Source organism: Melanaphis sacchari, unplaced genomic scaffold (genome assembly GCF_002803265.2).
Source record: "Melanaphis sacchari strain LSU unplaced genomic scaffold, SCAv2.0 Contig87_pilon_pilon, whole genome shotgun sequence".
Taxonomy (NCBI): Eukaryota; Metazoa; Arthropoda; class Insecta; order Hemiptera; family Aphididae; genus Melanaphis; species Melanaphis sacchari.
The window spans coordinates 443,322-455,358 of NW_020271618.1; the positions used below are offsets into that span (position 1 = coordinate 443,322).

At 24.9% G+C, this 12,037-nt stretch overlaps 1 protein-coding gene across 1 annotated transcript in view; it reads right to left on the reverse strand.

The window, feature by feature from the left end:
* The window catches only part of LOC112602384 (galactosylgalactosylxylosylprotein 3-beta-glucuronosyltransferase P-like), a 51,986-nt gene that overhangs the window by 8,517 nt on the left and 31,432 nt on the right, over window positions 1–12,037 (reverse strand). The window contains exons 3-4 of the mRNA XM_025350437.1: window positions 3,035–3,192; window positions 1,032–1,208 (exon numbers count right to left, since the gene is read on the reverse strand). Coding sequence (XP_025206222.1) covers window positions 1,032–1,208; window positions 3,035–3,192 — 335 coding nt within the window. The remainder of the gene's footprint in view (window positions 1–1,031; window positions 1,209–3,034; window positions 3,193–12,037) is intronic.

Here is a 12,037-nt window from a genome sequence, read left to right on the forward strand (position 1 = left end):
TACGAAGGTACCTTCCAAGTATTATATTATGGTCTATGTGGTAAATAGTAGATACGTCTTTATTTATTTTTATAATTTATTAAGATAGTTTACATTTAAAGAAATTGTGATGAAAAATAGTTGTTTTAAGTAATAGAGATTATGCATTAAGCTTTATTAAATATTTCTAGGAACAGCCAACTGAAACAAAGGTATGTGTACTAAGCGCTTTCGAAGTATTTTACTTATTACTATTTACTACTTACCAATTTATAAGTAAATACATTTTCTATTGTCTTTAATTTTTAGAAACAACACAAGATAAAAATACCAAAAATATCTAAGGAGATTACTGGTAACGAAATAAACCCAGGGTTTTAAAGTATTTTATTTCTAAAAATCTTATATAAATGGTAACATATTTTCACACATTAAAAACAACTTTGAAATTTAAAATGGTAATCGTTAAAAAGGACCATAGAAAATGAAAATAAATATTTTTAAAAATTAATTTAGATAAAAATATTGAAATAAGCAGAGTTATTTCATTTACACTCTTTGTTATGCTTTAATTTTGTTTTAATAAAATATGACAAGCAGGACGTTGGTATAACGTAGAGTGAAATAAGTTTTTATTTCTGAAAATCTCCTATGTACCTTTTTTTACCTTTTGGAAGGTTACCTTTTTCAGACTTTTTCATATTTTCTTTCATTCTTTATCTTTATTTATTTTATACTTTTATTTGAGTGAAAATGTTAGTCTGGTTTCCATTGTAATTATACGTATGTTAGTATTACAAATTGTTTTATCTAGTGTCCCTTATGTTAATTTTTATAAGTGAACTTTTTTAAAATTAAATTTAGGTAATAAAAAGATAGGTTAAAAAATACACGAGTAAAAATTATTTTATTTGGAAATGTTCCACAAAAAAATACAACTAATTATCCTGGAATACTATAACTTATAAAGACTATATAGTATTTTGAAAATTAACATTAATACATTATTCCTTTAAAATGTTTACATATATAGGATTGAAATGTTGACTTACTTCTAGTAGGAATTTGACGCTAACTGCGAACCCAGCCATATCGACTGGAAACTTTCTGCCTGCGATCCAGCCATCGTAAAACCCAATTAATTCTCCATTCTTCACAATTGGTGTACTTATACCAGTCTTTGTGCATAATCCTACTGGCCACATGGATACTTTTTGCGTATTACGCATCTGTGTGCACATAATACATTATTATGAAGTAAAAATGTACTAAAATCAATGTAACAAACAATACGCTGATAAAAATAAAATAATTGATTATTTGCTTTAATACGTGTTTATAAAAATTAGAAAAAAATTACTTAAAATTTTAATTGGGGTACATAAAAAAAAAAAAAAAAAATGAATAGGTTATACGAGAATTTAAAGAAAAATAAATAGTTAAAAATTTGACTGGAAAATATATCTGAAGAAATATTATTGGATAAATAATAAGAAAACATTTGGAAAAGATATTTATTTGACTGTTGATTGCATTGTTTGTATACAAAATTAAAAATAAAAAGCATTTATAAATACGATTATGAAGTATAAAACGGATTTTTTTTTCAAACAATGAATTATTATTTTAAGAAAATTTTCCATATCTATTTTTCGGTGGCGATACTGTCGATATAATTCAAAAATTTTATTTTCATTACCTTGTTGTGTATTTTATTTTTGGGGGTAATGTATTAATGTATTATTATATTAACATATTAAATTTAATTTTCAATTTTTATTTATGATTCGAAATAAATCACAAATTGGTTGAAATTATTGACTTTGCAAGAATTAATGCTAATACACATTAGGATAAGTATAAGATGTTTTTTCTACAGACACTCGTGCATTTCTTAGTCAAAATTTAGATCATATTTCTTATTCATCTCAGATTTAAACATTCATCTCGCTCGATTAATTTAGAACGTAATTTATAATAGTACTTATTGTAACTTGTATATATTTTTAATAGGAATAATTTAGGAGTAAAGATTTTCTAGGTACCAATACGATTTTCTAATATGCTGATAGAAATATAACATTATACTATCCAATAATAATAAAAAAAATAACATAAGTATCTAATTATAGTCTAAAAATATTATAACTCAACTTAAATTCTAATAAAAAATTGACCTTATATTTTTTAATTGTCGTTAAGATAGCATGTGAGGCGTGGTTATTTAATTTTATTAATAAACAAAAATTATTATTTTTATAAAAATAAAGACTAAATTTATTTTATATTATAGTATAAGCACAGATGATAAGGATTGTTGTTTTTTTTTTCAAAGGAAATGTGATAAAAGGATAACGTGACCCAACTATGTTATATTTTACCACAGATATGTGTCAGAAACTCTGTTTTCTTATATAATAGATATAAAATATCATTGAGTGTAAATTATGTAATTTATATGAATAATAATTTGTAATTGTATGTCAGTAATTATAGTAGAAGAGAATGGGACCCATGTTTTTTTCAAGCAATATTATAAAGAACTTGAGATATTCTAAAAAAATGGGGCTATTCGTTCTTATGAGTACCTTACTTATTAAATAAAAATATCTCAATGTGTGTCAGTATTATTATACTATTAATATACACTCATAATAAAAATAATTTTAATGATTAAGGAACTATTTCTCTCAATTAGTTTAATGATTTATTGATATTTATATTTTAAATACTATTGCTAAAAAATAAATAAATATACACTATTACTATAAATTAATTACCATTGAGGTACATGCTAAAATAATTAAACTGTACGTTGAGTCATTAATTTGGTTAAAATATAATATATATAGACGAGTATTGTTGTACCTTATACCTTTGAAATTGATATGTTTCTAACTAAACCATTTCGTACTAAACAACAAACAACCGTCGAGCGACGAAAATAAAGATGTAATAGATAACATTGGTTATTATAAAATATACTAATACTGATTAAACCATAAACATGGACAACGTGAAGTAAATAAATAAATAAATAAATAAAAATATTAACCTCATTGAACAATCTGACGTCATAAGTGTTATCATCGTCGGCGAAATACACTACACCTTCGACGGCGTTCTGTCTGATCCATTTTAGACCTCGATTTCGATTTGCCACACCTTTGGGCTTGGCACCACGGATTTTCTTAAATCTTTCCGGCATTGGTGCTGAAAAATGTTTAACGCATTGTAATTTTTAGAACGTGTTGGCCATATTTTAACAGCATATAATTTTAAAGATAAGTTTTTGAAAATATGCTATTATACATGGTGATAAGTCCACAGGAATAAATCTAGTGAGAATTTTACTGTTGGAAATTAATCTCTTTCTAATCATCAATATGTTATGTAATTATATAAAAATTATAATAACATATTTCATTTACCAATCGTCAGGCTGTGGACGTACACAGACTCTATTCGCTTAAGTAATTAAATACGTAAGCTTGGTACTTATAGTCCGTCTACGTATTTTTAAGAAAAAAAAAATCAATGTTTCGAAAAGCGTTATTTTACACAAGTTATATTCCTCGTTATAAACCTTAGACTCGTCCAACGCGGTGTATATAACTTTATCAGCTTATATACATTGAGTAGTACTTCGCCCCGTCGGTCCCCAGTGACCTTAACAATACACCCAGATAGAGCCAAACCTCGATCGATGGATTTACCACCCTACGTGGTCATATAATATATTTATATGACGATACATATATTATTGTGATTTTCATGAAACTTGTATCATGTTGCACATAAGAACAATAAAGTGTATAGTGAAATCTTTTTATAAGCGTATTTAATGTAAGTCAATTAATGCAACACTAATGAGAAGAAAGGTTCCAAATCTTTATTTTTTTACACATTTATAAGAAAAAATTAAGTTAAAAAATGACTAATACAGAAAATTTTTTATGCTTATATTTATTTTTAGTATTTATCAAAACAAATTTTTTTTGTAAGATTGGGATTATTTTTTTAAACATTTTTTCAAAAACTTGTAAATAGAGTTTTTTTATTTTAATATTTCAATTGTTTAATATTTATATAATAAGCTTCAATTGGAGAGGTGGGTTTAAAGGTTTTTCTTCCCAAATATTTCATAACTTAATTTCGTCAGTATAATTAACTATATGTTATACGTGTTACGTGATATTTATAGCCCCCTCTTCTCAGATTTTTGGCCATATTTACGTCTATGATTTAAATATACTTATAATTAACTCATCATAATATGTATACAATTCTTGGGTAAAAACAATAAAGTATGAATAGGAATAAAATAATATTAATGGGGATTAATTTATAGTGCAACAGTGCATATCCGTATATTGTATAAACCAAGCAGAAGAACGAAGAACTTTTTGTAAAATATTCATTTCATTAAAGAGTTAGGTACTATAATTTAAAAATAGAAATTATAAAGTTTACGTACTCATTTTAACTAAGTATAGGTTGGGCCAAGTTTTATTTATTTAAAATTTTTCGCTTTAATATGCAATAAATTTCAAATTTTGTAAAAATATGCAATAATCACTAAATATGTAGAAATGTGCCAAAAAAAAATTATTTACCTTTAGATTCGTGAAAATAATTGACAAAAATCCAAAAAAGTGAAAAAGGAAAAAATATACGATTGCATAGAAATCTGCGCTCTAATTATAATAATTAATTAATATTATAAGATATCATGCATGAGTAAATATAAATGCTAGAGCAGTGTTTCTCAAATGGTGTTCCGTAACACACAAGTGTGCCTCGAACTGGCTGTATGTGTACCACGACTGTGGTATATGCGTATAGTGTTATTAATTATTAATTTTTAATTAAATAATATATTAATAAAAAATAATAATAATTAAAATAAAAATGCCTTTTTTTTTTTTGTTTGCCATATTTATTATTTTATTACTATAGTGTTCCGTCAAACTATATAATTTTAAGAAATGCTCCGTGAACATAAAAAGGTTGAGATCCACTGTGTTAGAGTCTAGGAGTCTAGGACCTAGATGTTACATATTATATTCATTATTCATGAATACAAAAATAAAAAATGAATATATTTTCTATATCTTCCTAAAAATAGTTTATGTATAGATATTTTTTGTCGAACACATATACATTATACACATAAATATACAATACTAAGTACATATACATTTGAATTTCATCGTATCAGTTGTTACTTGTTTACATACTACGATATTCTACCACGTTTGGAAAATATTTACCCCACGAGCCGTGATATACAGGTAAATTTTTATTTTCAACCTTTTTTTATGATAATACGTAAATCTTTTTTCTCTTAAAGTCTATATAGTTTATTCAATGAAGAAATTATAATATTATTCCAAAAAGGTGTATAGAGAGTTAAAAAAGGTACCCAAATTTTTATGAACAGTAAATATATGGAAAACGAAAACATGATGAACGCTGTGTTAATAATGATAACTGAAACTTTTCATTTTTAAAAATGTTTTGAGAGTATAATAATAATAATATTATAGTAAGTATGATATTATTATTTTCATTAATATATGTCACTTCATATTTATACTACATAGTTTTATTTAATAAAAATTGTAAGCCGAGACTTTTCTAATAGGTGAAAATACCTAAGTGAATTGTTCATTTACTTTGTGCATATAATAGTATATTATGTAGACATTACTTATTCATATTTACCATAGTTAGGTATTTATTAAAAGAGAGAGAGGAAAAAGCACGTCATATTTTTAAAAGAACTACCATTTTATTTCAGAAATAGAATTTTGCAGAAACTTAATGTTTGTCGAGCTTAACTTCAATGTAAAACGTCAAAAACTAATTGTGTCACAGCGTAACGTCACGTTCGTACAATTAAAAACTTTCAAATCTATTAAGTTATAATTACACATTTTTTTAACAATGTAGAAAATGTACTTATGTCGCTCTGAAAATGTGGTTTTTTTATAGTTAACTTTAATAAAAACGTATTCTTTACACAATAATTATTTTTAATCAAAAAAAAAAAAAAAACCAAAAGAGCTGTAAAAGTTGAAAAATCTAACCAAAACATTTATATTTAGGTAGCATAAGTGTAAAATTGAAAATAAATCATTTCTAGACTTCTTTTACATTTCGAGAGAATCTGCTAAAACGGTTTTGACAGTCACTCTTTAACGAGTTTGTAAAAAAATGTATATTAACATTTCTAAAATGTACATTTTATTTTTCATAAATAATCAACCCAAAAATTTTTGATATCTGCTTTGAAGAACTGAAATATAAAAAATACCTCTCAACAGAAAATAATTAAACTTAAATGGTTAATTAAATTACCTATATTTTAGTTGAAAAAACAAATCATAATGTATTTTTGGTTCAGGGACGACGAAAACAAATTTTAGTATTATATTCATATGTATGTAATAAATGTAGGCATCCATTTTCAATAAAATTATTATCATTATATGTTTTAAATGTATATTATCAGTGTATTTACGGAGTGTGCCTTTTAGGTGCCCATTAAATTTGAAACAGGCTAATTGTATTTATGGCTTATTTTTTTTTTACCTTTGTACGTAAATATTTCCAGCTTGACTAATTTTTAATTAAATATTTATGTGTTATGACTGATTACTATATTGGCGAATTAATAACAGATTTGTTTCAATATTATCGTTACATTAAACATTACTTAGATAAACTGTGATGGATATGGTTTCATCTCTAAAAATATTATACTCAATTAAAACGTAGGTACCTACATTATGTATAAAAAAAAAAAAATATAACACATAAAATACATACTGATGGACTGACCAATTTTCTCGATAATAATCTATAACTAGATCGCTGGTTATGTCATTCTCGTTTTCATTCGATAGCAGCAAGTTGGCAGTCAACAATTTCATAAAGTTTAAATTGCGCAACAAAATTATTGAAATAAAATTACTAAATATATATGATTGCTGGAATTATCGATAGTAGCTATCCTGAATAGTTGATGTACCGATTTAATGGGGGTGATTATTAAGTGGTTTTAAGCGTAAATAAAAATAATTGCATCATCCTTTTACAGTTTTGTACATTAAAAACATGATTAATGTTATGCGTTTTGAACACTGAATTAGACGAATGGAGGAAACCTCTAGCACTTAAACGATATAAGTACCCTACAAGTTGTTTCAAATATATATATATTAATCCGAAAATGTAATTTGTATTGACAATAAACCAACACATTTAACGTTACAAATTTTGTCGTACAAAGTGTTTATTGAAGTCGTATATATTATGTTGTAACGATTTCTGGAAAATTGATGGGTTTTAACATGTTCCGAGATTACGTGGTTATATTATTTTTTACTGTTAATCTGTCATTGTCACACATCAAATCGTCACGATAAAAATACTCGAAAACAAGTAGGTGTATATAAACAACGCGTGTATAATATTATATTTCTATAGGTCGAGGTCATCCGATTTATTTTCGAAAAATAATTTTGTGTTTGTATCCTATCGAGTCGTATTCGTAATTTTTAATACAATAGGTATACCATTATAAATTTAAATTAATTTTTCAATATTTATTGGTTATTTCGTTACTATTATTTTATGTTTTTGAAATTCTCATTATTATTATATTAAAATATGCTCACTATCGATTTATTAAAACGGTGCTTTTTGTTATTAAACTTAAATTAAATTTGACTCGTAAAATATAAAACATAAATAATATGACATATTTAACATAAAAGTCAAAAATATTTGGTGTTACAATGTTTTGAAAAATATTTACAACAATAACATTATACCTAATTTATTCTCAGACAGTAATGATAGTATTTTATAACAATATTATTATAATTACATTTTTTAAATGTATTATTACCGGGTGATATACGATTGCGAATGAAAAGATTGCGAACAGACCTTTTCCCGTAACACGATTGCGAATGATTATAATTTATAAAATCCACAAGGATCTAATTTTATATTTACAAAAAATTGGAAATTCCTAACTAAGAAAAAATAAAAAAATATAGAATTTTTTTTAAAAACTATTATTTTTTATTATTTTTTAATTTTCAGTTTATACATTAAGTAACAGCATTATTGATATTAATACTCCGAAATTATTTTAATTAATCAACATTTTAAACATTTTATATTATTTTAGTTTGTAACGTAGCTATAATGTAATATTGTGTTATTAATATCGAATAGTTTTTATTTAAAAAAAAAATTGATTGAATTCCCGAACAAAATTACACATATTCAGAAATTATGAAATTGGTAACGTAGCCTATAAAAACGTTCGCAATCGTTGGTTTCTTGGCTAAACGAACTAAGTTTTTTATAAGCGATATTCGTTTCAATCGTGTTATAAAAAAAGTAAAAATGTTTGCAATTATGTTGCACAATACACTCATTATTACCAATTTGCTGTTATTTATCAATACACATTTTGAAGTTTGATTGTTTTCGTACGTATGTATCTTTGGATTACTGTTAAACGTATGATATCATAGATTAAAAGTTTAGACCAAATTTGTAGTTTATCGATTAAAAGTATGTTTTAAATTTATGAAATGAAATATTACCAGTATAATATTATGATTTAAAAATTAATTTTTAATTTGTGCGTATATTTCAAAATCGATCGATGTCAGGTACGCAATACCTTTGAGTTTATTAAATAATTCGCTAATTCAGTGGTTATTATGTACATTATATACTCATATTTATGATTGAAAATCGCCATGTAAGTAATTTTGGTAAATACTTATGTAACGTTAAACGGACCAGCTCGCACTTTATGATTTCGTAATATTATTATTGTAATAGTGGCGGAATTCTCTATTGACCATATAATTTTACATTATAATTTAACTCGTCGGTTAATCTGGTAAACGATAATATTTACAGATATTAAACATATACGTTTTTCACTTAAAAAAAACATTTGCATATATTATGAAAATCATTGAATAAATAGTAAAATTAAAACAAAATAAATAAATACCTACACAAAAATATTTCAAAAATTCAAATCAGTTATATATATATGATACATAATATTACATACATAACACTATATAGTTGTGACGCATACCGACGTTACAATAATGATTTTTCGAGTTGGTCGCTTCTGTTACGTTTCATTTATTATAATTGTTGTAAACATATCTTTTTTATTATAATTATTCAACGACTAACGGTTTGTGTTAATCTGAATGACATAAAGATATACACGTAGTTTTAATTTTGTCGGTTAGACATGAGCGTAGGCGTTTCCAGCTTAGATAATTGTAAAACTGCCGGCAATATAATATTTTGTGCAGATAAATGTGACGGACGTGGGTTACATGTACTTACATCAAACGAATGCTGTTCGTATTGCGCATAGTTGAATAATAACAGCTATATAATAATATATTAATTATTTTCCCGCTTTAACAATTTCCAGTGTGTGACAGTAAGTAGGACTACACGTGTATAAATCGATTCGATGGTATTTCTAATAATTATTATCATCGTTTACTCGTGTTTGCACATTTGTTTTATATCACCGTCAACGAATGTTTTAGAGGTTGTTTACAAATTTAAATACCGTTTTCATGGAGTATACTTTAAGAAAATAAGAATAAGTTACTTTTTCATTATTATCTATTATTATTGATAGACGAATCGGGGGGGGGGGGGATTCATAAACGTTTTTCTTAGAAGTTAAACTAACTATTTATAATATGGTCATTAAAAGATATCGATAAAACATATGCACATTAAAAGCGTTTGAAGTTCAAATGTTGACAAAATTAGTCAAAATCGTAACAATTTTTAAGTTTTCAATTTCAATTTTTTAGTGCTCAAAATTTGATATAAAATTTCTCATAAGTTAGTCGTGTAGCTACTTATAATTCTCAAAACTACACATGTAGCATTTATTTTTTAAGATAGGTACATTTCAAGTTAAAATTTTTACGAAATTGAATACTTAAATATTTTTAGAAAAAAGTAACGATTTTAATGATTTTATCGTAATCGTTTTTAAAAATGTTATTCGTAGAAAATTGAAACATTTAAAATATTTTTAATTAATCCTAAGGCATTAAATTATTTACAACGTTCTGCGGTATCTATGTCAGTTTTAACTTAAAAATATGTTAATGCAAAATTATTTTCTCTCTTTAACCCATCTTGAGCACATGTTTAAAGTACACGTAGTTTGTCTCAGTCTTAAAACATTAAAACACATCAAATTTGAGCTTAATAGAATCAATTTTATGTTGTCAACTCAAGTATTAGTGTGAATTGATCTATGATTAAATTTAAAAGTAAGTACGTTATCTGTATTTTTTTGAAAAAAAATTGATGTTATAAAAGTACAGGTAATGTTTTTTTTTTATCTAAGTTTAGTTGATTTAATCTAAAATAAAAGTTAACACTCAAAATTGGTTCTACTAAACACAAATTTGCGTCGTTGTACGTTTTAAAAATGGTGACAATACACACGGGAATTAAGTTTATTTTGTAGTGTTATGGCATCAACTACACCAGCCCGGGACATGTCTAGACGTTGTACTGTTTCACTACCTGGCATTAGTCATTGCAGGAAAAACGTACATTATAAATAATATGAAATAATATAATATAAAGTGATTTATTATTTTAGCAACATATTACGTACTATTAGAAAAAAATATTACTATTTACTGATAACAATATAAAAAATGTCCATAGAGATATAAGTTGACTGACCTTTGGCTAGCTTTGCTCAGAATTATTTTTCTTATATACTCGTAATGATTTATTTTTGCATTAAAATTGAATCACTCGTAATAAATATATGCAATTATCAATTCACTTATTCAATAATGAAGTAAACTAAAAACTTAGCATACAGCAAAGTAACTTTACCGTTTTTTATGTTTGTAATTTATGTCTAATTTTACAATTTAAATACATTTAAATAATTTTAATATTAAATGATTTTAACTAAATTTTAAAATTACAAATTTGACAGAATATTTTCATTTTTTAAACATTATAAAATAAATAGTTATTATAAATAAACGTTTTCATACAAAATTAGTTACATGCTGTAGTAATGTTGTATTTTATTATTTAATGTAACCATTTAAATAATTTTTAAACTAAATGTATTAAAACGAAATAGATTAATTTGTTTTTGTAAACAAGGAAAAAAATGTTATCGAGAGCATTTTTTTAAAAATATTTTCAGATCATTATTTATAGTTTTTGTATCATAAAATTCCAATCTCTTAATATTATCTATATGGTATAATGTATAAGTTATAATCACTATTATGGGTTTTATTCATTTGTATAATCAGAACTCTGATTTTATGTTTTCATAATTGGTTACATTTATTTGAGTTTAACATTAAAAAGTTTATCGATTATTTTTAAAATAAACATTTTATTACTCACTTACTGTAAACGCATAGTATCTAATGCACAGTACGCTGTACCCGAGTAATATGAACACGGAAGTATAACTAGCTGGGACAATTTTAATATTATTATTACTTATATTATTTAATAACATATTACATGTTAATATATTATTATGCTTTTTAAATGTATTTACAACACGAATTCTTGTGCTCACTTCAAGAGGTTGGTACTTACTCCTTACTCGCTTCAAATGTTATGTTAAGTCGCTATTGAAGAATAACGTATAAACACGGTATGATAAAAATCAGCATTATTGCTATCAAGGACAAAAAACATTGTAATGCGTGTAAATGCTTTTGTTCGTTTAAAAAGCATTAAACGTAATCTATGAGATAAACCGTCATGTTATACAGAGTGTGCCTACCAGTATATACGTATTTATCATGGATTTGGATATACCTTAGGCCATGGTAATTGCTAATTATATTATCATTACATATATGTTTATTTTGTTTATATTTCCGTATTGGGATATATATTTGTGTTTATCGTCTAAATTTCGAGAGAAATCGTGAACTCGCGAACCACCAATTGACACATTCAATGTATT